We start from the raw sequence: 26,976 nt of genomic DNA on the forward strand, positions 1-26,976 counted from the left end.
AATTTCTGTTACATAAGAGCAGACATATTAATCAAAAATAAATATGTACTGAAGACATTCAGGAGCTAACAATTGTGACAAAAACAAGATACAAAGAAATACAATTTTTATTTTTTAAAAGAGAGGAAAGGAAGAGCCTGGGAATATGTAAACCATGAAATATAGGATTTTATCTCTAGGAAGTGATTTTTGCTTTTTTCCCTTTTAAATCTTTCTGAATATCATAATATTCAAAAAGGCAGTATGCTTATTATAACATTTCACATTGTTACATATGAACTATATTAATGATCACTATAATAAAGGATAAATACTAACATTTTACAAAAATACTGAGGAAAATACTGAAGACAAAATAATTAGCAAAAAAAAAAAGGAAAATAATGACCAACATCATATAGTTCTCTCTACCAGATTCTGTGGAAAACAACTCAAATGCACTATCATCTTTAATTCTCAAATTATTTTTATTCTAGTGGTTAAAAAAAACAAACTTGACCAGGGCTATAAAGCTAAAAACAGGAGCATTGAGACATTAATCCCAGTTCCGTCTTCCAAAACTCAAGTACTGCTACATTACACAGCCATTACCAATAGGAAGAATAGAGAAAAGGAATTTAGACTTATTCTCTATCAGCTAACAGATTTTCCTACAAGAATATCTATTTGAAACAAAAAAAATAGGTACACAAGAAAATAAACTTATAAATACATACCTCTACTTCATCTCCTTCACTAATTTCTTTTTTTATATCAGGTGGTGGTGGTAATCTAACTTCATTGAATGGAACCTGGCGTTCTGGTTGCCAACTGAAGGATTAGAAAATGAATGAACTTTAATATATACTATTCTAATACTCCTTAATATAGAAGCTATATAGTCTATGCTTAGCACTGTAAATTTTTCAAATCAATCATTTAGCTTCCCTCCCCCCCCCAAAAAACAACCACCTCAGCAGACTGTTGAGCTAGAACAGATTTTGCATAGCTCTTGATGAAGTTCATAGGTAATTAACGTCATTGATAATAATTACATACTACCTTCCTAATCATTCATCCTAAGGTGACAGCACATACATCATTCTGCAAATGAAAAAGGCTAAGCTCACAGTAATGACTCAGATTTAAAATAATGTCATTCTACACTGCTACACTGTGATCAATTTACTGCAAACATTTTTACAACTAAATGACCTGTCAAAGGAACACAATTCCAAAGATTATAAAATATAAACTGCGTAATTCCTTTTTAGTGTACATGTTCACAGAAATACAGAAAACTAGTCAATATTATTCTGAACAGTAAACTACAAAAAGATTTATTTTTCTTACAATGTCTTTTCTACAATGAACCCATACACTTAAAACTTAGAAAAAATTATTTTAATCTTTGTAGTAAATACAAATGTATTAAAACTACTGCTTTAGCTGTGCTTTTTGTGTGCTATATTTTATAACTAAGTTGATAAAATTAAAATGCTTTCCTATTTTAGGTTCTAATAAATCATTCATATGCCTGGGAGGTACAACAGCACATAATATATTCCTACGACTTCTAAGAGTCGGACATGACTGAGCAACTGAACTGAACTTAACCGATGGGCTTCTATATGCCAACAATGCGCAAAAAAGAGACAAGTAAAAGATATTGGAGTGCTTTCTTTTCATCTTTACTGTCTAAATAACAGGTGCTCAAAGACAGGAATCATCTCAACGCTTGTTTCTACATGAAACAGCTATTGGGCAGATAGCTCTTCAGGCAGTTCCAGAAACAGCTTAAAAGGGAAAGCTGCCCAATTCTTTTCTGACCTTCAATTATATAGTGCTTCTTTATAATCCTTCCTAACCAAGCTCAGCACACATCTTTGACATTTTTAGCACAACTTTATCTAACCTTTACAATATCTATAAAACTGTTTATTATTCTTTAAGACTAATCAAGCAATTTAAGGCAGCCTAATATATTTATTTTATTAAAAGGGCATTTGGAAGGCCTTATACAGTGTCATTTAAAAATTCTGGGTTTTAAGAAGTATGCATGTTATAATTACATTCATGCCGTCTTTTTTTGCAAAAACTGATTCATGTTCACATGTAATTTGGCAATGAAAGGAGTCTTGGAAAAAAGTGACAAGTGAATGGTGAGCAAAAAACCAGGTGAAGTCATCAAAAACCAAAAATCATTTTAACTCAAAAAGATAATCAAACCAAAGAACCCCCCACCCAAAAGCACATTCATTTTCTGACTGCAAGAGGAATACCCAAAAGCAGCAGTTTGGTACTACCAATCTTCAAAATTAGGATCTCTATCAATAAAAAATAACTTACTTGTTCTCAAAAACAACTGTGAGGGAGTCTTCATGAACATCTTTGATAAATCCCTGTAAAAAAAATTAAAAGGAAATAAATATTCAATTAAATGTTACATTAACTCTAAACCACTATATTAGAGATACAAAGACAATATGGAATACTGATAACAACTCAGCTTGGAATAGGCTGATCAGGTTTTGCTTTCCATCTCCATCATTTATGAGTTGTGTTGACCCTGCAAATTACTTAACCTCTCTTTCATGATCACAACAGATATTAAATGACACTGTATTACTGTCAATCAGAATTGCAATATTCTCAACATTTTGCCATTCTCATTTTCAGCATTTTGCCAAATGCTCACATACTCTGAACCACTAGGCACTTAAATTTTTTTCTAAAATATCTTTATCACACTATACTCCATAATATACAGTATCAACTAGCTAAATAAACACACACACAAACTTGTAGTACTTATTTAAAACATGTCCTCATCAATTTCCAAAAATATTTAAACACTATGTGTCAGATATTATTTTAAGCAAATTAGCAAATTAAAGACTAAGAAACAAACTGACAGTGGAGAAACCAAAAGCAAATACATCAGCACTACCACCTCGGAAAATCTTTGGAACTAAAGAAAGTCTTAAGAGAGGAGAAAGTAACAGATGAGGCTGAAAATCATTTTACTTTCTTTAATAATGCAGGATGATCAATCACAAAATGTGTAAGTCATGTATCTAGTCTCTCAATGCCCTCCTCCCACATTTGCTACTCAATTGCATGATTCCGTAATTTGGCCTGGATCGCTCTTCAGCTCCAAATGCCTGTGATCAATTGAGTGCAATGGGGTATTTCAATGCATATACCTTCATGCAAAGCCTAAAACTCAAAGATACTTTACAGAGTGCAGTAGTAGCTCCTGACATGCAATTCTAAAGACTGTTCTCTCAAAGCTAGAGATGCCATTCAGTTCAAGCTGTGATTTTTCTAATCACACTACAAAAATGACTTCTCGGCCAGTCTCTACTTCTACTAGTTTATCTGCACATCTACTTTCAGCAATCATTTTGGTCACCAGCAAATCTCTATTATACTCTTGCCATTTGTAAGGTAAAGAATTTGTAAGGTAAGGAATATTTTCAAAAGCTGAGAATTACCAAATTCATGAATATTAGAGAGTAAGACGTATCTTTCCATAGGAGATTAGCCAAACTTTCACTAATGCCTTCTAGTACTTAACAAACAAAAATAAAAGAGTTTGAAATGTTCCATTAATCTTCATCATTTCTATATAATTTGTATATTGGGTAAGTTCAACCAGAGCTCCAAATCATTGGAAAATTCTACTATTATAACAAAAATCTTTTCCTATCTAAAAATCAGTGCTTATACCTCTCCCCACTCCTACTTTACATACACCACAAACATCAGCATCAGTTTTGAGTGCACACATTTTTAACACTTACAGGAAAAAGGGTAACTCTGGAACCTACTCTTATTGCTAGTTATCTTTCAGGTATGAGATTAAATAAATTAAAAACTTGATACCCAGGTAAAGTGTATGTGGACTGTAATGAACAATTAAAGGACATGTTCTAATCCCTATACCCTAGATTCTTGGGATAAAGAACTTCTAATGGCCAGATCTCTATAAAATTGACACACTGATACAGAACACAGTAAACACTTCTCAATTCACGAGAACAACGGTGTTCCCTAGATACTCAAAGAGATGGCAGGTTAGGTTTCTGCCAAAATGAGAGTCAGGAGATGCCAAATAACAATGGCAACATTTTCCTGCACACGACTTTATGACTAAGTATCCATAACTTCTCTCTTTCTTGTTAGTCCAACCTTTGGGGACTTGGTCTCTCTTCCTATTCATACGCATCTGGCCCAGAACCCTATTTCTCAGAATACTCTGACGTTTCCTTTTCTTCTCTTCACGTATATACAAACGCAGAAGATTCCAAGCCATCATAAAATGATCCCTTAACTTGTTCATTCATACAGCTGGGTATATATTTACAGTTGAATCTCTTAATTACAATTTAAAATAATCATGGATAAGTGACAAGGCACTTTAACATATTTAAAGTATAATCAAAACGTTTTAGAAAGCCATCCCTAAAAAAGCATTATACAGTAAAATAAATTAAAAACTTGATACCTGATCAAGTATCAACTTGATACTTGATGAAAAAAGCATTATACAGTAAAAACCCAGGAATGCCAAAAATTATATGTAAACCAGGACTAAGGGAGAGATGAAGGGAATAGGAGGACTATCTGAGCACTTGAACTAATTGAAGAACTGTTTTTTTCAAAGGCAATTCAAAATAAAATAACCTAAAATAAAAATTTAAAAGACAACTCAAAGATTCAGTAAGGTCCCAAGTTAACCAAAATTAATTTTCCTTTCTAGCTAAAAATAAACAGCTGAAAAATAAAACAGACAAAAAAAATACTCTGCTAACAACAGCAAAGTCCTAGAAATACCCTCAACAACACAAAAACTGCACACAACCTATGTGCTGACATGTGTAAAACTTAATTAATGAATTAGAATATTTAGGAAAATGTTAACCACATCTCATTTTTACATCTTGATATTTTAAACTTGTCAATGTACACTTAAATGGAATTCCACTGAAACACTAAGGACAGTAATTCTGTTGAGGGAAAAAGTTGTTGAACTTTAATAACAAACAAGAAAGCATTCAAAAGGACAACTTTTAAATGACAGTAGGGAAAAACAAGGAAACACTATCCGTACCAGATACTAAAATTTATTTTAAAGCTACAGTAATAAAGACCAAAGAAAGACAAGGTATTTGGTAATTTTTAGGTGGGAGCTTAAATAGCCAGTAGAAAGAACAAGGTGCAGGCTCCAAATATCTGCCTAACTGAAACACACATTTTTCAAGTTACAGAACACTACAGCTGAAAAACAGGTTTTTCAATTTGATGAGGGTAATCATAAGGGTGACACCACCCTTACAGCAGAAAGCGAAGAGGAAATAAAGAGCCTCTTGATGAAAGTTGAAGAGGAGAGTGAAAACCTGGCTTAAAATGCAACATTTAGAAAACAAAGATCATGGCATCCAGTCTCATCACTTCATGGCAAATAGATGGGGAAACAATGGAAACCATGAGAGACTTTTATTTTCTTGGGCTCCAAAATAACTACATATGGTGGCTACAGCCATGAAATTAAAAGACACTTGCTCCTTGGAAGAAAAGCTATGACCAACCTAGACAGTATCTTAAAAGGCAGAGCTTGCCAACAAAGGTCCATCTAGTCAAAGCTATGGTTTTTCCAGTAGTCACGTATGGATGAGAGAGCTGAACCATAAAGAAAGAAAGCTGAGCGCCGAGGAATAGATGCTTTTGAACTGTGGTGTTGGAGAAGACTCTTGCCAGTCCCTTGGACTGCAAGGAGATCCAACCAGTCCATCCTAAAGGAAATCAGTCCTGAATATTCACTGGAAAGACTGATGCTGAAGCTGAAACTCCAATACTTTGGCCACCTGATGCGAAGAACTGACTCATTGGAAAAGACCCTGATGCTGGGAAAGATTGCAGGCGGGAGGAGAAGGGGACAACAGAGGATGAGATGGTTGGATGGCATCACTGACTCAATAGACATGAGTTTGAGCAAGCTCCGGGAGTTGGTGATGGACAGGGAAGCCTGGTGTGCTATGGACCATGGGGTCGCAAACAGACACGACTGAGCGACTGAACTGAATCATAGGGGGGAAAATCCTATAGTTTAAGCAACAATGAACACGGTATGAATGAATTTCAGGAATTGAAAGGTTGAGGTTATATAGTCAAAAATCAGAACAGATGCATTACGGACCCTGGCTATGGGAAAGCCACTATGAAAATAAGCAGACCTTCCACATCCCACAATTTCTTTTAAAGACCTTCCAGATGCCTCATTCTCACTGTAGAGAAAGGGAAGCTGAAACTACACACATATATACAGCCCCCAAGTTTTACTCCCTAGAAGATTATAAATGCTGAACCTCAAATTTCATCTTCAGACTTCCTGGTGGTCCAGGGGCTGAGACTCTGCTCTCCCAATGGAGGGGGCCCGAATTTAATCCCTGGTCAGGAAACTAGATCCCATATGCTGAAACTAACGACTCCACAAAATATTTATTTTTTAAATAAGTGTTAAAAAAATCTCTTCTGTCTGGAACACTTTCCATTAAATCCTTATAAATTAAATGACAGAACACTTTTATTAATTCATATTTTTAAACTCCAAAAAGTCAAGTCTGATAACAATACCATTTTGAAGAAATAAGGCACCTTTCCTAAAAAACCTATTTAAAGTCCCAGAACAAAACATCAAAATCTAATTTAGCTACCTTGTCTAAAATACTGATTAATTTATCAGAGGCTCTGCTTGAGTGATGGCTTAGAAATCTACAGAGATCCATAAATCCCTTTGAAAACATTCCCACTAAATTCATTAGCAACACATCATACTAGTCTAAAAAAATTTCTTGGCCTGCAAGGTGTCATTTCAAATTCACATGCTACTTAGGTTTCTCAAAAATGCTGTAATGACCTCCTATTACTGCAATTCTTTACAACACAAAAATGACTTATAAGGAGGGAAACAGAAACTTAAAAAAGCATTTAGGGTCTTCCCTGGTGGCTCTGTGGTAAAGAATCCACCTGCCAATACAGGAGACACTGGTTCGATCCCTGGTCCAGGAAGATCCCAGATGCCATGGAGCAATTAAGCCCGTGTGCCACAACTACTGAGCTTGTGCTCTAAAGCCAGGGAGACGAAACTAGTGAAGCCCAAGTGTCCCAGAGTCCACAAGAGAAGTCACCACCACAATCAGAAGCCCTGATGCTGCAATGAAGACTCAGCACAGCCTCCCCCTAAAATAAGTCAATCGATCAATAAATTTAAAAAATCTTAATACTCAACAAACTACTAACAGAAGTCTTACAGCTTGAATCCTTAAAACAAGATATAAGTGGAAGCCCATACCCCAAAATCCGAGACTTACACCCTAAAGCTTTTAACTCTTAAACTTCAAAATTCTTGTTAGAAGCATTTACTGATGATCAAATACTGAGCAAAAAAGGCCATCAAGAAACAGAATAATCTTCATAAATGCAAACTATATTTTTTCCTTAATATTTATTTGGCAGGGTCAGTTCTTTGAGGCAGCACACAAGATCTTCACTATAGCATTTGGAATCTTTAGCTGTGGCATGTGGAATCTGGTTCCCTGACCAGGGACAGAACCCCAAGTGCAGAGTCTTAAGCCACTGGACCTTCAGAGAAAACCACCATAGAAATCTATGTTTTTAATGACTCTAATCCCAAGTGTCTGAGGAGGCCTTACAAATAGCTGTGAAAAGAAGAGAAGCGAAAAGCAAAGGAAAAAAGGAAAGATATAGGCATCTGAATGCAGAATTCCAAAGAATAGCAAGAAGAGATAAGAAAGCCTTCCTCAGCGATCAATGCAAAGAAATAGAGGAAAACAACAGAATGGGAAAGACAAGATATCTCTTCAAGAAAATCAGAGATACCAAGGGAACATTTCATGCAAAGATGGGCTCGATAAAGGACAGAAATGGTATGGACCTAACAGAAGCAGAAGATATTAAGAAGAGATGGCAAGAATACACAGAAGAACTGTACAAAAAAGATCTTCACGACCCAGATAATCACGATGGTGTGATCACTCACCTAGAGCCAGACATCCTGGAATGTGAAGTCAAGTGGGCCTTAGAAAGCATCACTATGACAAAGCTAGTGGAGGTGATGGAATTCCAGTTGAGCTATTCCAAATCCTGAAAGATGATGCTGTAAAAGTATTGCACTCAATATGCCAGCAAATTTGGAAAACTCAGCAGTGGCCACAGGACTGGAAAAGGTCAGTTTTCATTCCAATCCCAAAGAAAGGCAATGCCAAAGAATGCTCGAAATACCGCACAATTACACTCATCTCACACACTAGCAAAGTAATGCTCAAAATTCTCCAAACCAGGCTTCAGCACTACATGAACCGTGAACTTCCAGATGGTCAACCTGGTTTTAGAAAAGGCAGAGGAACCAGAGATCAAATTGCCAACATCCGCTGGATCATGGAAAAAGCAAGAGAGTTCCAGAAAAACATCAATTTCTGCTTTATTGACTATGCCAAAGCCTTTGACTGTGTGGATCACAATAAACTGTGGAAAATTCTGAAAGAGATCGGAATACCAGACCACCTGACCTGCCTCTTGAGAAATCTGTATGCAGGTCAAGAAGCAACAGTTAGAACTGGACATGGAACAACAGACTGGTCCCAAATAGGAAAAGGAGTACATCAAGGCTGTATATTGTCACCCTGCTTATTTAACTTCTATGCAGAGTACATCATGAGAAACGCTGGGCTGGAAGAAGCACAAGCTGGAATCAAGATTGCCAGGAGAAATATCAATAACCTCAGATATGCAGATGACACCACCCTTATGGCAGAAAGTGAAGGGGAACTAAAGAGCCTCTTGATGAAAGTGAAAGAGGAGAGTGACAAAGTTGGCTTAAAGCTCAACATTCAGAAAACAAAGATCATGGCATCTGGTCCCATCACTTCATGGGAAATAGATGGGGAAACAGTGGCAGACTGTATTTTTTGGGGCTCCAAAATCACTGCAGATGGTGACTGCAGCCATGAAATTACAAGATGCTTACTCCTTGGAAGGAAAGTTATGAGCAACCTAGATAGCATATTCAAAAGCAGAGACATTACTTTCCCAACAAAGGTCCATCTAGTCAAGGCTATGGTTTTTCCAGTTGTCATGTATGGATGTGAGAGTTGGACTGTGAAGAAGGCTGAGTGCCAAAGAATTGATGCTCTTGAACTGTGTTATTGGAGAAGACTCTTGAGAGTCCCTTGGACAGCAAGGAGATCCAACCAGTCCATTCTAAAGGAGATCTGGCCTGGGTATTCTTTGGAAGGACTGATGCTAAAGCTGAAACTCCAGTAGTTTGGCCACCTCATGCGAAGAGTTGACTCACTGGAAAAGACTCTGATGCTGGGAGGGATTGGGGGCAGGAGGAGAAGGGGACGACAGAGGATAAGATGGTTGGATGGCATCATCAACTCAATGGATATGGGTTTCTGCGGACTCCGGGAGTCGGTGATGGACAGGGAGGCCTGGCGTGCTGCGGTTCATGGGGTCACAAAAAGTCGGACACGACTGAGGGACTGAACTGAACTAGGACATTACAACTGATGGCTCAATTACTGAAGCAAATTTGTGATAAAATATTCCATTTCTAAATAAATAAATGTTGTATTTCTGAACATAAATTGACAAAGAACAGACCTGTGGTTTCCAAGGGGGAGTAGAGTGGAGGAGGAATGGATCAGGAATTTGACATTAGCTATGCACACTATTATATACAGGACAGAAAAACAACAAGGTCTTATAGTATAACACAGGGAACTATATTCTATATCCTGTAATAAATCATAAAGGGAAAGAATATGAAAAAAATATATATGCAAACCAAATCACTTACACTTAGCTATACAACAGAAACACAACACATTGTAAATCATCTATACTTCAATAAAATATTTTAAAAATAAACTAAAATAAATTATCAATATATTAAGGTGGACAGGCTTCAGTTTGTTAGATCATATAGGGCCTTTCCTCTGATTGGGTAAACTCTCCATTTTCCAAACCTCCACAGTTCACTGCTGCAGATAAATGTAATTATAAAAATATAACCCCTGAGAAAGGAAAAGGTTAATAGCATAATTTATGCAAAATTTGACCTCAGGTTTTTGTTTTTAAAAAACTGACAAAATGGATGATCACTTGTTAGTCTTTGATCAATTATCAGTTTAGTGATTCTCTGGCCCCAGTCTACCTTCCCAGCTCATCAATTCTAACATTCTGAGTCCCTAAAATCAGGATGCTTCCTAGAATTGATGGCATCTTAAAATAGCAAACAGCTGAATGGCTGCCAGGATATAAATGTCACTGTTAAGCATGCTCAAACTTGGTTTGCTTGCAATTTTCTGTGGCACTTGACTGCAACCCCTTGATAATTCAATCTGCAAACCAATGAAGTACCATTTTAGGAAGGATTTAGGTTTCTTACCAGAAGGTTGTTATGTTGACACCTTCTGATAAAAATCAAGAAAGCACCAGCATCAAAACTTGCAGAGTGAGTGAAAATTCTTGGAAGAAAATCCTGGAGATAATAGAGGAGAGCTCTTTTAACGTATGCTTGCAACATCAATGCTCTCCGTGGCTCTGAGGAAAATATTGTAAGAAGAAACACGATCATCTGAACATAAAGATGTCACAGCCAATTTATTTTGCTTGTACTTTCCTTTTTATGAATCCAAGTGTTCAAAGATAATCTTTCAGTAACTATACAAGAGTTCTAAAAGATAAAACTATGACTACTCATAGATCAATTGGCAACATTTGTTCTTAGTGCCTCTTACAACTGATGCCATTCTAAAGAAATCGTATAACTCTTCCACTGATTTCCCAAATCTACTTACAGAAAAATAACCCATTCTCTGGACTCTAAGACCCAAATTTCAACTATACACACATCTTCACCCATGGCTTACTTTTGTACCTAAAAACATATCAATAGTTAGAATCATCTGCTGTCCTGTTTTTGCACTTTACACTTGTATGATCCATTTTACAGAATTAAAAAAAAAAGTGAATACAGCAAACTATTTCTTAATCAGGGTTCTAAGAGAATATAATATAGTTCAATCACTAAGGTATTCATTGTGTGTAATGAACTAACTCCTCACCCAGGCATATAGAAAAATACTAGCTATGCACAATCCTTGGAAAAACTGAAAAAAACAGCGTTTCTCTGTTTTATAATTCAGATGAGAAACTCTATTAGGTTGAGGAAATTGACTTAGGGACTCCCAAACCTAGGTGGTGATATTTACCTAAACAATTTTACACATAAGGGTCTCATTCAATCTGCAAACTGAAGGAGCTGAAACTTCAATTAAGGTCATTTCCAGGCACTCAAAGACATGCCAGAAGTACTTAAAACTACTCCTCCCCAACAAAATACCAGATATTCTTTCTAGAATTCTTAATTCAAGTAATTTATAAAGAATTTACAATGAACACCTTTATGTTTCTGGACTGTGTATATTGGTAACAGATACAGAGAGAACTCCTTATTAGAGAAAAGAAAAAAAAACTTAAGTGTGTAGTATTACTGGTTTTACTGTTAAGATTGGTCTCAGATCCATTACTTATTATGTGGTAGGTAAAACCAGAGAGGGACCAAAGCAGTAAGGTAAGGAAAATAAGACTCCTAACTGGCTTTATCTGCCCAGAAGCAAGTCACAATATCCTCCTTTACGGACTTTTTATGGTATTCCCAGAGCACCCTAGAGACTTTTGGGAACAATTTTCAGAAGGTTCTATCAACACTGAACGGGACCCATCTCTCCGAAATGCTGGACATCTTCCTCTCCTCCCAATCCCAGACAGTACCTAATTTCCGTATGTGCAAAAATAGAAAAAAATCTTTTTAAAACAGAGATTATGTAACACATGGTGCTAGCACAACTGCCTATGAATAGTCAAAATAAGTTTTAATGTAGTAAACATGAAATAAATGAATAAAACACTACAAGCAAATCTAAGGAATTATATGTATAACCTGGACACTGGCTGTCTTAACCAGGCTGGAGACATGGAAGTCTTAACAGGGAAATAGTTTGGTACATAAAAAATAGAACTTTTCTATGGACAGGGATACCATAAAGTTAACAGATTACAGACGAAGAAGGGTTACTCTTACAATGAGTCCTTAGTTCAGTTCAGTCGCTCAGTCGTATCTGACTGTTTGCGACCCCATGAACTGCAGCACACCAGGCCTCCCTGTGCATCACCAGTTACTCAAACTCATGTCCATTGAGTCGGTGATGCCATCCAACCATCTCATCCTCTGTTGTCCCCTTCTCCTTCTGCCTTCAACCTTTCCCAGCATCAGGGTCTGGAATGAGTCAGCTCTTCGCATCAGGTGTCCAAAGTATTGGAGTTTCAGCTTCAACATCAGTCCTTCCAATGAATATTCAGGACTGATTTCCTTTAGGATGGACTAGTGGGATCTCCTTGCAGTCCAAGGGACTGGCAAGAGTCTTCTCCAACACCACAGTTCAAAAGCATCAAGTCTCTGGCTCTCAGCTTTCTTTATAGTCCAACTCTCACATCCACACATGACTACTGGAAAAACCATAGCCTTGACTAGACAGACCTTTGTTGGCAAAGTAATGTCTCTGCTTTTGAATATGCTGTCTAGGTTGGTCATAACTTTCCTTCCAAGGAGTAAGCATCTTGTAATTTCATGGCTGCAGTCACCATCTGCAGTGATTTTGGAGCCCCAAAAAATACAGTCTGCCACTGTTTCCCCATCTATTTCCCATGAAGTGATGGGACCAGATGCCATGATCTTCGTTTTCTGAATGTTGAGCTTTAAGCCAACTTTGTCACTCTCCTCTTTCACTTTCATCAAGAGGCTCTTTAGTTCCCCTTCACTTTCTGCCATAAGGGTAGTGTCATCTGCATATCTGAGGTTATTGATATTTCTCCTGGCAATCTTGATTCCAGCTTGTGCTTCTTCCAGCCCAGCGTTTCTCATGATGTACTCTGCATAGAAGTTAAATAAGCAGGGTGACAATATACAGCCTTGACGTACTCCTTTTCCTATTTGGAACCAGTCTGTTGTTCCATGTCCAGTTCTAACTGTTGCTTCCTGACCTGCATACAGATTTCTCAAGAGGCAGGTCAGGTGGTCTGGTATTCCGATCTCTTTCAGAATTTTCCACAGTTTATTGTGATCCACACAGTCAAAGGCTTTGGCATAGTCAATAAAGCAGAAATTGATGTTTTTCTGGAACTCTCTTGCTTTTTCCATGATTCAGCGGATGTTGGCAATTTGATCTCTGGTTCCTCTGCCTTTTCTAAAACCAGCTTGACCATCTGGAAGTTCATGGTTCACATACTGCTGAAGCCTGGCTTGGAGAATTTTGAGCATTACTTTGCTAGTGTGTGAGATGAGTGTAATTGTGCGGTATTTCGAGCATTCTTTGGCATTGCCTTTCTTTGGGATTGGAATGAAAACTGACCTTTTCCAGTCCTGTGGCCACTGCTGAGTTTTCCAAATTTGCTGGCATATTGAGTGCAGCACTTTCACAGCATCATCTTTTAGGATTTGAAATAGCTCAACTGGAATTCCATCATCTCCACTAGCTTAGTGATGCTTTCTAAGGCCCACTTGACTTCACATTCCAGGATGTCTGGCTCTAGGTGAGTGATCACACCATCTAGATTATCTGGGTCGTGAAGATCTTTTTTGTACAGTTCGTCTATGTATTCTTGCCACCTCTTCTTAATATCTTCTGCCTCTGTTAGGTCCATACCATTTCGGTCCTTTACTAAGCCCATCTTTGCGTGAAATGTTTCCTTCGTATCTCTAATTTTCTTGAAGAGCTCTCTAGTCTTTCCCATTGTATTTTTTTCCTCTATTTCTTTGCACTCATCACTGAGGAAGGCTTTGTCTCTCCTTGCTATTCTTTGGAACTCTGCATTCAAATGGGTATTTCTTTCCTTTTCTCCCTTGCTTTTCGCTTCTCTTTTCTTTCACAGCTATTTGTAAGGCCTTCTCAGACAGTCATTTTACTTTTTTGCATTTCTTTTTCTTGGGGACAATGAGTCCTAGGAAATCTCAATAAGTGAAAAAGGATATCCCAGAAGTAAAAGGGAGAAAAACAAGCAATATATGGAAAAGCAAATCCAAATGGCCAGCAAACATTAAAATTCACAAGTACGGATTTGCAAATCCAAGTTGTAATCAAATAATCCTTTACACCCAGTAAACTGGCAAAAATGAAGGACTATAATAAAGTCTATTTCTGGCAAGAATGTAGCGAGGCTGGGATTCACTGACTGAGAAAATACTAAAAAAAAAAAAAAAAAAAGCCTTTTGGAATGTAATCTGTTAACAAGAGTTAACTGATAAATTTCCCTTCCATCAAGCTATCTTATTACTCTTTGAAACCTATCCAAGAAAACATACATGGAATGGCATGTATGTTTGAAACAAAGTGTTTATTAACTAGGGATGGCTGGATTTCATGGTAATTATGTGAAACATGTAACCATTAAAAAATAAATTACATTCCCAGAGAAAATGGCCAAGATGTTAGATTATCTTATTTTTATCCAGCAGTACTGAGAAACAGCTACAATTGTATCTGAATTTGTATCTATTACATTCTGCTGCTGCTGCTAAGTCGCTTCAGTCCTGTCTGACTCTGTGGGACCCCATAGACGGAAGCCCACCAGGCTCCCCTGTCCCTGGGATTCTCCAGGCAAATCTGGCATGATGTCTACTTGGCTATGAACAGGCTACCTAAATGATGGATTGTGGATGGACAGAGTGAAGGGAATCCAAATATGCAGGGCAGGGGTGGGAGCGGAGCGGTGGGGGCAGGGGGGAGTGGCAGGGATTTAATTATAATAAAACAAGTCTGTATATGCTCAATAAAACTATACATTTGCATATGCATGTATAAATCTTTTTAAAGAGTTGAAATATAGCTTTAATACTGTCAGTCAGCACTTTTTCCAGACAGCACATATATATACATAACCACTCTCTACATCTTTTTAATTTTTCCATCTCAAGAGACCTCAAATCCACATTCTAGGTAATAAACTTGTTTGTTTAATTTTTACATACAACACCTAAAAGATCTGAGTTGTAATTTGATCCCAGTAACAAGCACATTCAAGTGTGCAATTGCAATCAAAAATTTTCTTAACTTCAAACAATATACTTTTATTTAAAGGATCTACAAGTTTTGAGAAATAGTGTATTAAAAAGCAGAGACATCACTTTGCCAATAATGGTCAGTACTGTTAAAACTATGGTTTTTCCAGTAGTCATGTACGGATGTGTGACTTGGACCACAAAGAAGGCTGAGCACAGAAGAATTGATGCTTTCAACTGATGCTTTCAAATTGGTGCTGGAGAAGACTCTTGAGAGTCCTCTGGACTTCAAGGAGATCAAACCAGTCAATCCTAGAAGAAATCAACCCTGAATATTCACTGCAAGGACTGATGTTGAAGCTGAACCTCCAGTACTTTGGCCACCTGCCGCAACAGTCAGCTCACTGGAAAAGACAATGATGCTGGAAAAGACTGAAGGTAACATGAGAAGGGGGCAGCAGATGATGAGATGGTAGACAGCATTGCCAACTAAATGAACATAAATCTGAGCAAACTCCAGGAGACAGCAGAGGACAAAGCCTGGCATACTATAGTACATGGGTTTGCAAAGAGTTAAGACACAACTTTGCTACTGAACATGAACAACATCTACATCTGAAAATTATTACAAATCAATGGACACATGCTATATAAATAAAGTCCACAGATTTACTAATTACATGATGCATTACAGAAATTATTGCATCATTATGCATCAGGTTCTATTAAGGAAAAAAGTTACTCAAAGCAAGCCTTCAGCATCCATTAGAACTGCTTAACTGTTAACTGTTCTGAATGAAAAATGGCAATGAAAATGTGAGGATTTCATAAAAATACTTAAGTATCTACTAATACATACTAGTAATGTTCTAGGCTTATTAATTACACAGGTTTATAATATCCAACAGTTTCTGAAATGGAAAGACTTGCAGGTTTCAAATGGCCACACTAAACTATAATGACTTAGTTTTTGCCAAGAGTTGAAGTTCACTTTAGTCCTATATTTTCCCTGTTGGCTCACACAGTAAAGTCTGCCTGCAATGCAAGAGACCAGGGTTCGATCCCTTGGTTGGGAAGATCTCCTGGAGAAGGAAATGGCAACCCACTCCAGCATTCTTGCCTGGAGAGTCCCACAGACAGAAGAGTCTGGTGAGCCCCAGTCCATGGGGTTGCAAAGACTTGGACACAACTGAGCAACTAAAACTTCACTTCATAAGTTCTGAGACAGTATCTTAACTTGAATCAATGCATTAAAAAAATTTTTTTAAGTTCAGTTTGAAACAAAACTCAGAAATAATGAAGTTAGTTTTGTATATATGTTGTTTATGGACTTTCCTGGTGGCTCAGACAGTAAAGCGTTTGCCTACAATGCGGGAGACCCAGGTTCAATCCCTGGGTTGGCAAGATCTCCTGGAGAAGAAAATGGCAACCCACTCCAGTATTCTTGCCTGAAAAATCCCATGGACAGAGAAGCCTGGTAGGCTACAGTCCATGGGGTCGCAAAGAGTCGGACACGACTGAGCGACTTCACTTTCTTTTCATTGTGTTTATATAAAGATTAAAAAGTCAGAGTGTCCAAAAACCAAGAACAACTGATTCATTTGTTCATTCAACAAATATTTACTGACAGTCTACTAACATACTATTTATATATATATATCAAGTCACTAGAAAACATGGCTTGAAAATAACCTGAAAAACTATTAAAGCAAAAAGCAATGAATCAAGAAAGAAGTTTTATTCTGGGGGAGGTGGAGGGCAGCACTGTGCAGCCTATGGGAATCTTAGTTTCTGGTCCAGGGATCAAACCCCTGCCCCTTGCACTGGGAGAGCGTTGTCTTAACCACTGGACTGCCAAGAAGTCAAGAAGTTTTACTACTATTAATTAACAGAATAAGAAAGGCACAAAGACAAGAACCTGAAAGATGAAATTCCTGATTCTGAAGAAATACTGACAGGGAAATGCCATGTAGCTTTGTCAACAATAACTATAAATATCAGTTATCAGTGGGGGAGACCTCTATTCACGCTCCCAAAAAACCTAAGCAAAAAATGCTGAGGCCAGAATATGGAAGACAAGTTATAACAACTGATATTTAACTTAGATTTAATTTTGGTTCCATTTTTCATGGCTTCTCAGCCTCTTTAATGTCAGGAAAAATAAACTGAAGAGACTATTGTACATATAAATATATGTTCAGATTAACAAAAGTAATGCTTTGCATTGCTTAATTTTGTTTTGTTCAAGTTCTTCTTTATGAAGATTTGGTTCAAGAAAACTTCGTACAAACATCACAACAGAACTTACTACTATTAGCTAAACATTTGCCAAAGAATTTTTTTCAAGCCTTTGATAACTACCATGCAAATATTACCAAGAGGTGCCACATCTTAACAAAATTTGAACAGGAAGTTTCATTATATATATATACATGCATTTCAAACATTTCCCCAAATACCTAACATAACCAATAATATAAAGCTAACAACTGAGGATGTATAAATCATAACTATCCAGCACAAATTATAATCTGAGCCATCATCTAGTTTTTAAACCTCTAAGTATATTTAAGTAAAATGTTTATTTCAAATGTAATCAGTATTTTAAAACAATGGAGTTCCAGGTGGTGCAAGCGGTAAGAATCTGCCTGCCAATGCAGGAGAGAAAAGAGATGCAGGTTCGATCCTTGGGTCAGGATAATCCCCTGGAGAAGGACATGACAACCCACTCCAGCACTCTTGCCTGGAGAATCCCATGGACAGAAGAGCCTGGCAGGCTGCAGTCCATGGGATCGCAGTGTCAGACAAGACTGAAACAACTCAGCACGCACACATATGGGAGTCTTGCATTCCTTTTTTTCATATTAGTATGACTTCTCCAATTAAAGCACATGTCAATTCAGACTACATTTCAGCCCCATGGATAGTGCTTACCAAATTGGAAAGGGCAGATTTTTGTAATAGTAAGACATAGTTCAAATCATTTCTCCAAGAATCCTCCCAATGCAGTCCTCTTGACTCCCACTGTATTCACCAGAATAATTTATAATTTAACAATAATTTGGTAAGCCATATATTCATACTTAAAAATCGTATAAGGGCTAAAGAGATCAGGCTCTCTGGGAGTCAGAAACATCAATCTGAATCTTGAATCAGCCTATTCATTTTATGGATATATTCACTTAGCCTCAGTTTCCTTAACTGCGGTAACACCATCTCTTTCACTGTGATTGAGAGGAGTAAATAAGATAATTTCAGGTAAAGTACCTGCACAGTATAACAGTCTGAAAAAAACTCAGTCTTGTCAGACTTTTTACAACCCCATGAACTGTAGCCTGCCAGGCTCTTCTATCCATGAAATTCTCTAGGCAAGAATACTGGAGTGTGTCGCCATGCCCTCCTCCAGGGGCTTTTCCCAACCCAGGGATTGAACCTGGGTCTCCAGCATTGCAGGCAAATTCTTTACTGTCTGAGCCACAAGTGCTCAATAAATTGCTGCTATTGTTAGAGCTAGATAGAACCTCAGTGAACTAAAGACCTAGTAGATTCCACCACTTGATGAACTGTCAAAAAAAAATCCAAGTGCCTCATACTGCAGATGAAAAATCTAAGGCTTCACAACTAGCCAGTACAAGATTTAGGGGTCAATCATAGAAAGTATACTGCAGTTCAACTACAAAAAAGCAAGTTTGCTACATCCTTAACATTGTGGTAGAGAACTCAGTTCCTGAATTATTATCCAGTCAAAACGTATAAGCCTCAAAGAATACACAGTAAGTAACAAACATTACTTTGTTCGTATAGTCAAAGCTATGGTTTTTCCTGTAGTCGTGTACAGATGTGAGAGCTGGGAAATAAAAAAGGCTGAGTGCAGAAGACTCTTGAGAGTCCCTTGGACAGCAAAGAGATCAAACCAGTTAATCCTAAAAGAAATCAACACTGAATATTCATGGGAAGGACTGATGCTGAAGCTAAAGCTCCAATACTCTGGCCACCTGATTCGAAGAGCCAACTCACTGTAAAAAGACCCTGATGGGAAAAGATGGAAGGCAGGAAAAAAGGATGACAGAGGACGAGATGGTTGGATGGCAGTGCAGACTCAATGGATGCGAGTTTGAGCAAACTCCTTGAAATAATGAAAGACAGGGAAGGCTGCAGTCCACGGGGTCACAAAGATTGGACACGATTAAGCAGACTGAACAACAACAACAAAAAACAACGGTGCTTCCCTAATGGCTCAGACTGTAAAAGACTCTGCAATGCAGGAGACCAGCGTTCAATCCCTGGGTAGGGAAGATCCTTGGGAGAAGGGAATGGCTACCCATTACAGTATTCCTGCCTGGGAAACCCCTGGAGACAGAGAAGCCTGGTGGACTAGTTCATGGGGTCACAGAGTTGGACACGACTGAGCAACTAACACTACTACTACCACCACTTAGTTCAGTTCAGTCGCTCAGTCGTGTCCAACTCTTTGTGACCCCATGAATCCGAGCACGCCAGGCCTCCCTGTCCTTCACCAACTCCCAGAGTTCACCCAAACTCATGTCCATCGAGTAGGTGATGCCATCTAGGCATCTCATCCTCTGTCGTCCCCTTCTCCTCCTGCCCCCAATCCCTCCCAGCATCAGAGTCTTTTCCAATGAGTCAACTCTTCGCATGAGGTGGCCAAAGTATTGGAGTTTCAGCTTTAGCATCAGTCCTTCCAAAGAACACCCAAGACTGATCTCCTTTAGAATGGACTGGTTGGATCTCCTTGCAGTCCAAGGTTAATGGACAATAGTAATAAACAATAGTAAATTATTATTTTACTTGCACAATACCCACAAATATCTGATGATGTATAGAAAAAAATATGGAAAAATATGTTTTCTGTAAGTAAAGCCAAGGTCTTGACATTGTCTCTAGATAGGGAAGATCAAGGCTTACTTTTTTGCTTTTGTGTTTTCAGATTTTTCATTAATTACACATTGTTCTTGTAATACAAAAACAAAACTTCATGGGAAAATTAATTTTAAAAAATTAAGTGGTCTTTTCACTTAATTAAATCCTAGTTCTTTTTAAAAAACTTCATTTTAAAACATTTACAACTAAAAATAGCTTCAAAATATCTTAAACTATGTTTTTAACCTAATAGTGTCCATATTATAGTACAGCAACCATCTTCTTCTCAATTACTAATCTCCACAAAGAAATCAACAATCTTCTATACCAACTTTGAAAAGTAAGCACATTTTCAAAATACAACTCTTTTACTATAAGTCTATTGGCCATCATCGTTAGCAATAATAAATCCGGTGTATCATTTAATTACTCTCAAATTTCAATATTAAGCTAAAGCAAAAAGCAAATTTTGGAAATATCATGGTACTTTAAAATGTTTTGTAGTTGATCAATTACATAGTCAAAAGCAGAAATTACAGAGCTTTAAAAGTAATTCTGTCTTCTAAAGAGATGAACTGAAAATTCCTTCAGCCATCTTAGAGACCACACCTTTCCATGGAATACCATGGAAACTTTCCTCTCCAAGTGCAAGAAATTGAGTGACTTACTTTCAACTTCTATTTAAAATTATATTCTGCCCACGGCTATGCAAGCTGCAGTGCTATTACAAAGCTTAAAATCATATACATCAGTTAAAAAGCATTTTAATGACTCCAAATGGGTACAAGGCTTTTTGAGGGGGTAACGAAAATGTTCTAAAATAAAACTGTGGTAATGGTTACACAATTCCGTAAATATACTATCAATACTATCAGAGAATGTAAATTCTATCTGAAAGCTTTAAAAAAAATAAATAATAATAAAAGCATCTTAAATGGCACAGTAGTATAAACCCTATGATGCTGCGCTCCAGATAAAAAAAGGCTATAAAAAAAAGTTTTGTATATAAAATTACAACCCCTATCAAGTGATTAATTACCATATTTCCTATTTTTTCAATCCCTATAGTTACCTAGCTTCAAACAAGAGTTAAGTTATCTCTTTGACAACCATAGATCTACTGTTTTTAAGTAAAAAGAGATGGATGCAAAAGAAAGTATTTGTGTAAATATTTAGGGGAGGAAAAAACACTATCCTATTTTAGATTCCATCTTCAGCTTTTCACTGGTTCCAACTAATTTCTGAAATGAAGTTTCAGTTCCAGTAAAAACCTTTAATCAATGTCTACAGAGCACTGCCTCAACCATGATGATACTGGCCACTAACCCCATGACTTTGAAACTCTTCAATGGTAATTCACATTCACAGTCAAGTGTGTGGTGGGAGGGCAGGGCAAAGGGGGAAAATGACAGGAAAATCAGAACCACCAGTATATTGAAAACCACCGCTGAAAGAAAAAAAATACACCAAAATGTTAACTATTATTCTAGCTTTTTCTGATAGTTTCTAAAATCCCTCACTGACCATGTATTACTTTTTAAATTTGAAAAAATTACTTCCACGTTAAACTAAAGGACCCAAACTCAAAACAGCATTCTGTATGATTCTATGTTTAGGACATTATGGAAAAGGGAAAGCTATGGGGACAGAAACCACCCTAGGTTCCAGGGGTGAGGAGAGAGGATGACTACAAAGGGACAAGATAGAAATTTAGGGGATGATGGAATTATTCTATCCCTTTAACCTACTGGTAGTGATTACACACTACACAGTGTTACATGTTACACAGTGTTCTTGCCTGGAGAATCCCAGGGACGGGGAAGCCTGGTGGGCTCCTGTCTATGGGGTCGCACAGAGTCGGACACGACTGAAGTGACTTAGCAGCAGTGATTACACAGCTGGGCTTCCCTTGTGGCTCAAAGGTTAAAGCATCTGCCTCCAATGCGGGAGACCCGGGTTCAATCCCTGGGTCGGGAAGATCCCCTGGAGAAGGAAATGGTAACCCACTCCAGTATTCTTGCCTGGGGAATCCCATGGACAAAGGAGCCTGGTGGGCTACAGTCCACGGGGTCGCAAAGAGTCGGACACGACTGGGTGACTTCACTTCACTTCACACAACTGTTAGCATTTATCAAAGCTTACATATCGTCAAAGAAGATGTTTTTAAAAACATGCATTTTACTATAAGCAAATTAATCTAAAAAAATTTATGAAGCTACAATTAATAAAGTGCTTATGCGGTGAGACAGTTTTTTCCAAGTGGACAGTTTCATGGGATAAAAACATTACAAACTACTGAACTACTTCAAACGTCTTACTTTACACAAAACAATACAGGACCAGGGATATTTGGTCAACAGTGCATTGCTAGATAACCTTAAATAAGCTGAAGTATGTAGAGACCTAAAATTCCTATTTGTTTAACTTCAAATGTAGGGCTCCTTCCACTTAATCATCCTTACTCTTCCAGAGTTCTGAGGACCATAGCTTCCACAAAGTACAAGTGGATTATTGCAGGACATAAAATTGAAAACATTCAACTGCTACCTCAGTAGATTCAAATGTGGCTAGGGTCCTTCCCAACCTCTGCCAAAGAAACCACCTTACTACACTTTGTTAGCAAAATAGGTGTAATGGACTCAAAAAGTCTAAGAATCAAGCAGATTTTGTAGAGTATGGATAGGTATCATCGATAAACTAGAGTTCCAAAACAAAGACCAAAGCAAAAAAATAAAAATAAAAAACTAAAACTATGCAAAACCAACGTAAGATGGTAAACAATCTTTACTAAAACTTGCAAACTGTCGACATTATTGAACCTTTTAAATTTTTTTAAAATGTAAACGTTTAGCAGATGAACATAAAATATACTTGCATAAAAAGAAATGGTGTTGTATCATCTATTATCGACATGCTGAAAATAATTTGTTAAAGCAAAACAATCTTTCCTGTGTTTCGATATGCCAGGAAAAAATGCGTATCTCCACTACACAAAAATTCAACACCCAAATGGTGAGAATAATGCAAAACTGATGAACCTCATCTACCCTTGACAGTAAAGTATGATAAGCCCACCCTTTCTGCAGTGTGCCACAACTGTTATCTGCAGTCTTTCAAAGAAGGCAACCATTAGAACAGGCTAATGAAGTACCTACTCAAATTTTACTCAGGGCTTTTGTATGACAAAAAGTTGTAAACCTAGACTGATAATGGAACTACTCACCAATTAGGACTCCTTTCCACTAGTCACTGTTTTCACTTTATATTAACCACCTAAGGAGATTTAAACTTGTAAAAAGCTTAAAGAGATCCTTTAGACGCCAACAGTGAGTGATTCTCCACTATGCTATAACCACGTGACAGCTAAACCAATTTCACACAGCTAATTAGAAAACTAGAAAAGGAAAACACTAAAAATAGGAATTACGACCACCAAGTAAGAGAAAATTCCGTGCAAGATACGAGGTACGCTGAAACTAAACTCAGAATACATTCTGCGTACTCACAATACTACTCCTGTATTAGGAGAAGGCCCTTCATAAAAATAGCCAGGACTCTCAAACATTTGAGATGCTGGCTTAGTGAGATTGACTGACAGACAACAGCTGGGAAGAATTTTGTATTGATCTTGTAACATCGCGGCATTACTTTGGGAGAAAGGGAGAATCGGGAGAAGGGACTGTTATAATGGCAAGACTAAACTTGTAAGGATTTCATTTTCAACTATGTGACCCCTACACTGGAAACCCCTAATAAATTCCTCTACTCTCGAATTCCTCTTCCGTTTCCCAGACTCAATCCCACAATAATGCACCTCCTTCTTCCCGAAGAAAAACAAAAAACGTGTGTGTGTGTGTTGGGGTGGGGGGGAGGGAGGGAGTGAATCAACACCCTCCAAAAACACTGGATAACTGAAAGACAAACTAGTTACCTCCCCACCTGTGTCTTCGTAATCCCTCTCACATTTTAAATCTTAAAGCCTAGAACTCTCCCCTTTTCTTCCGTAATAGAGGGGCTAAGGCGCCGCCCAAATTCCCAGGCAAAAAAAATAAAATATTTCTACCCGCCACATTTCAAGGTTTTCTAGTTTTCTCTTCGAGCCTCGTCTTCAATCCTGCACTCGCTCTCTATTCAGACACTTAAGTTTATTAGCCCAAAACCCTAGTACAAAGGTGAATTCCTAAGATTCCGCAAGGCACCCCCCAAGGGTGTGGGGAGGGGTCGTCGCCGCGGGCCGAGGCGCTCTCGCTCGGCCCAGTCCGAGGGGCGGGGGAGTGGCTGTGACCACACAATCCCACCACCTCCTTTTCACGACTCCCCCCACCTCTCGGCGCTCGGGCCTGCTCCCAGGAAGCTCCCTGCGGCCACTCGGCTTCTCCTCACCGGCCCGCGAACGGCCACACTAGCATCCAAGAAAAAGGTTCATAAGTAGGAATACGCAAGAGATGTCCGACGTGTTGTTTCAAAACATAACGGAGCCCGGGCCCCCGAGACCGTTAAACCGCGGGTGGAGCGGGGAGAAGCGATGAACCCAGTGGCCTCACGCTTTGTCCTGGCCGCCTTTTTCGACCCCAAACCCCACTATGTTGAACCACCAACCCTCCCCCAAACCGACCCGAGCCCCCAGAAGAGCCAACAAAGCAGCAAAAGGCTCGGTACCTTGTAGAAAGCCCCGTTGGAGCCGCGAACCTCCACCGTCAGCTCCGCCATGTTGGAACCGCAAAGGCCGCTGGGAAGAGATTCTAGAAACTTTCCAACCAGAGGGGAGGCGGGGGGAGGGGCGTGAAGGAGGCGGGGGGAGGGGCGGGGAAAACAGGGCGGGACTGGGATCCCCGCCCCACACCCCTAGGGTCTCACCGTGCCGCCCCGGCTCTCCCAGTGGGATCCCTCCGTTCCTTACATCACTAGCCCCCAGCTCCGCCCGCCGTCGCCAACGCCCCGTTCGCCTCCCGACACAATCGCCCGACCTTTGGTGACCCGCCCTACGTCTCCGCCCCTAAGTGCCGGGTGCTTGCCCGCCCCAGCCAGTCGGGGCCTCCTGCTGCCCGGGAGTGAACTGCCCCGCACAGCTTGCCCCACGCATCTGCGTTCCGCCAGGCTGGGCGCCTTGCCCTGAAACTTCCTTGAGGTGCTGGAAGCCCTGGAGTAGCTTCCTTATCTGGTGAAAAGCGACTCTGGTGGCTTCAGTTGCACACTAGCACAAACTTTAGGGGAAAGAGGGAACCTAAAAGTGTACATACTATGTGCTGTAAATTCTGTAGCCTCGCTTTCTTAAAAAAAAAAAAAAAAAATTTTTTATATTGGTGGCTTCCTCCTGACTCCCAATTCCTCAGTTACACACCTCCTCACACAGTTCAGTCCAGCCCTCTCCCCACCTGTTAACCACTTTCAGTTCATTCAATCCGACTCTTTACGACCCCGTGGACTGCAGCACGCCAGGCTTCTCTTGTCCATCATGAATTCTGCTGTTTAAAAAGTTAAACTAAGTATTTCCAGTTCAACTTAGATGTATTCATAACCCGGGAGGTAATACCATTGTTAGAAGTAATCATGAAAACAATAGAGCTGTAGAGCACGTTTTTCCCCTACTGCAGTGCGTGGGAACTTCCACACACAGGATCAAAGCAGAACCAATTCGTATGGCTTTTCTACCAGAAAATCCCATGGACAGAGAAGCCTGGTAGGCTACAGTCCATGGGGTCGCAAAGAGTCGGACACGACTGAGCGACTTCACTGTACTTTCTACCAGAACCTACAGCAATACCATTAAGTGTTATAATGGAGATACTTTGAATATTTAACAATACTGAAACTTTTTCCGAAAGCAAGGCCTTTGGAAATAGTACTGGAAGTATTCTTTTCTGTGTGTTGTATTACCGTTTTGACAGGAAAACCCTAGAAAAGGATGCTTTGCTGGCACACTACGCTCTTAAGGAAACGCCCACGGGCCTAGCCCTGGCCTTTGTGAGCAAGGGAGTCCTTTAAAATGCACATAAAATTCCAAATTTATGGACATTTCTAAGTGCTCCATATTGCTATGGATGGAATGTTCTTTTTAAAATGTTCATCATTGTGAGGAAAACACAAGCACACTAATACATCAATGAGTAACAGCCACCATTTATTAAGGGCTTCATGTGTGTATGACACTTTTTATAATCATTTTGCTATGATCCTTCAGAATTAAAATATCCTAGTTTCCTTTTCCCCCCACAGCTTTATTGAAGTATAAATCACATACCATAAAATTCATCCATTTAAGGTGTACAATTAAATGTACAATTCAGTTTTTAGTACATTTACATAATTGTGTAATCATCAACCACAATCAATTTTAGAACATTTTCACCATCCCCCCCCCAAAACCCTCGTATCTGTTGACATTCCCCATTGCACCCTGTTGTAGCCACGTGTTCCGATAAACAAACTCACTTGGACAATGCAGATAGTGGAGTGCGGTTTATTACACCTGCAGGCCCAAGCCAGAGTCTCCTCTAAGCCAAGGACCCCGACCAGTCTTTGTGAAAGCCTTATATACCCTAAATGTATGAGGTTCCCTGAAACTAGTCTGAACAAAGGAAAGAGAAAGATACAATCAAAGTTAACCCCATGATTCATATGCCTTAAGCCTAGGTAGTTAGTTAAGAGTGGACAATTATCAATAGGCTTGTGGTCATACCCCAGTGAGCATAATAGAATGTATGATTCTATTTGGTTACACATATAATTAGGGTATTCTTTTAGGCATGGAGAGCCCTGGGGCTCTTCCCTGTGGGGGCCTGGTTTTCCAGTTGGTATGTCATTTCCATAGGTACTGGGCATATAGCTCAAAGTCCACAGTCTGGCCCAAGATGGAGTCCTGCTTTCAGACAGAGCCTGTTCTGTTTCCTCCTTCAACCCCAATCCCCAAAACCCTAAGCAACCACTAATCTACTTTCTTCCTTTTTTCTTCCTTCTTCTTTCCTTGG

The 26,976-nt window shown here is 38.8% G+C and overlaps 1 protein-coding gene across 6 annotated transcripts in view; it reads right to left on the reverse strand.

Moving 5' to 3' along the window:
* FXR1 (FMR1 autosomal homolog 1) overlaps positions 1 to 24,908 on the reverse strand; it is a 77,101-nt gene extending 52,193 nt beyond the window's left edge. For 2 of the 6 annotated variants that reach the window (XM_061415055.1, XM_061415028.1), the window contains exons 1-3: positions 24,668 to 24,882; positions 2,329 to 2,381; positions 717 to 810 (exon numbers count right to left, since the gene is read on the reverse strand). In XM_061415055.1, the coding sequence (XP_061271039.1) occupies positions 717 to 810; positions 2,329 to 2,381; positions 24,668 to 24,718 (198 nt within the window). In that variant the 5' untranslated portion in view covers positions 24,719 to 24,882. Of the gene's footprint in view, positions 1 to 716; positions 811 to 2,328; positions 2,382 to 24,667 lie in introns of all 6 variants that reach the window. The other 4 variants (XM_061415045.1, XM_061415017.1, XM_061415036.1 and 1 more) reach the window with 4 other exon arrangements.
* Between the last annotated feature and the right edge of the window lie 2,068 nt (positions 24,909 to 26,976).

Source organism: Bos javanicus, chromosome 1, assembly GCF_032452875.1.
Source record: "Bos javanicus breed banteng chromosome 1, ARS-OSU_banteng_1.0, whole genome shotgun sequence".
Taxonomy (NCBI): Eukaryota; Metazoa; Chordata; class Mammalia; order Artiodactyla; family Bovidae; genus Bos; species Bos javanicus.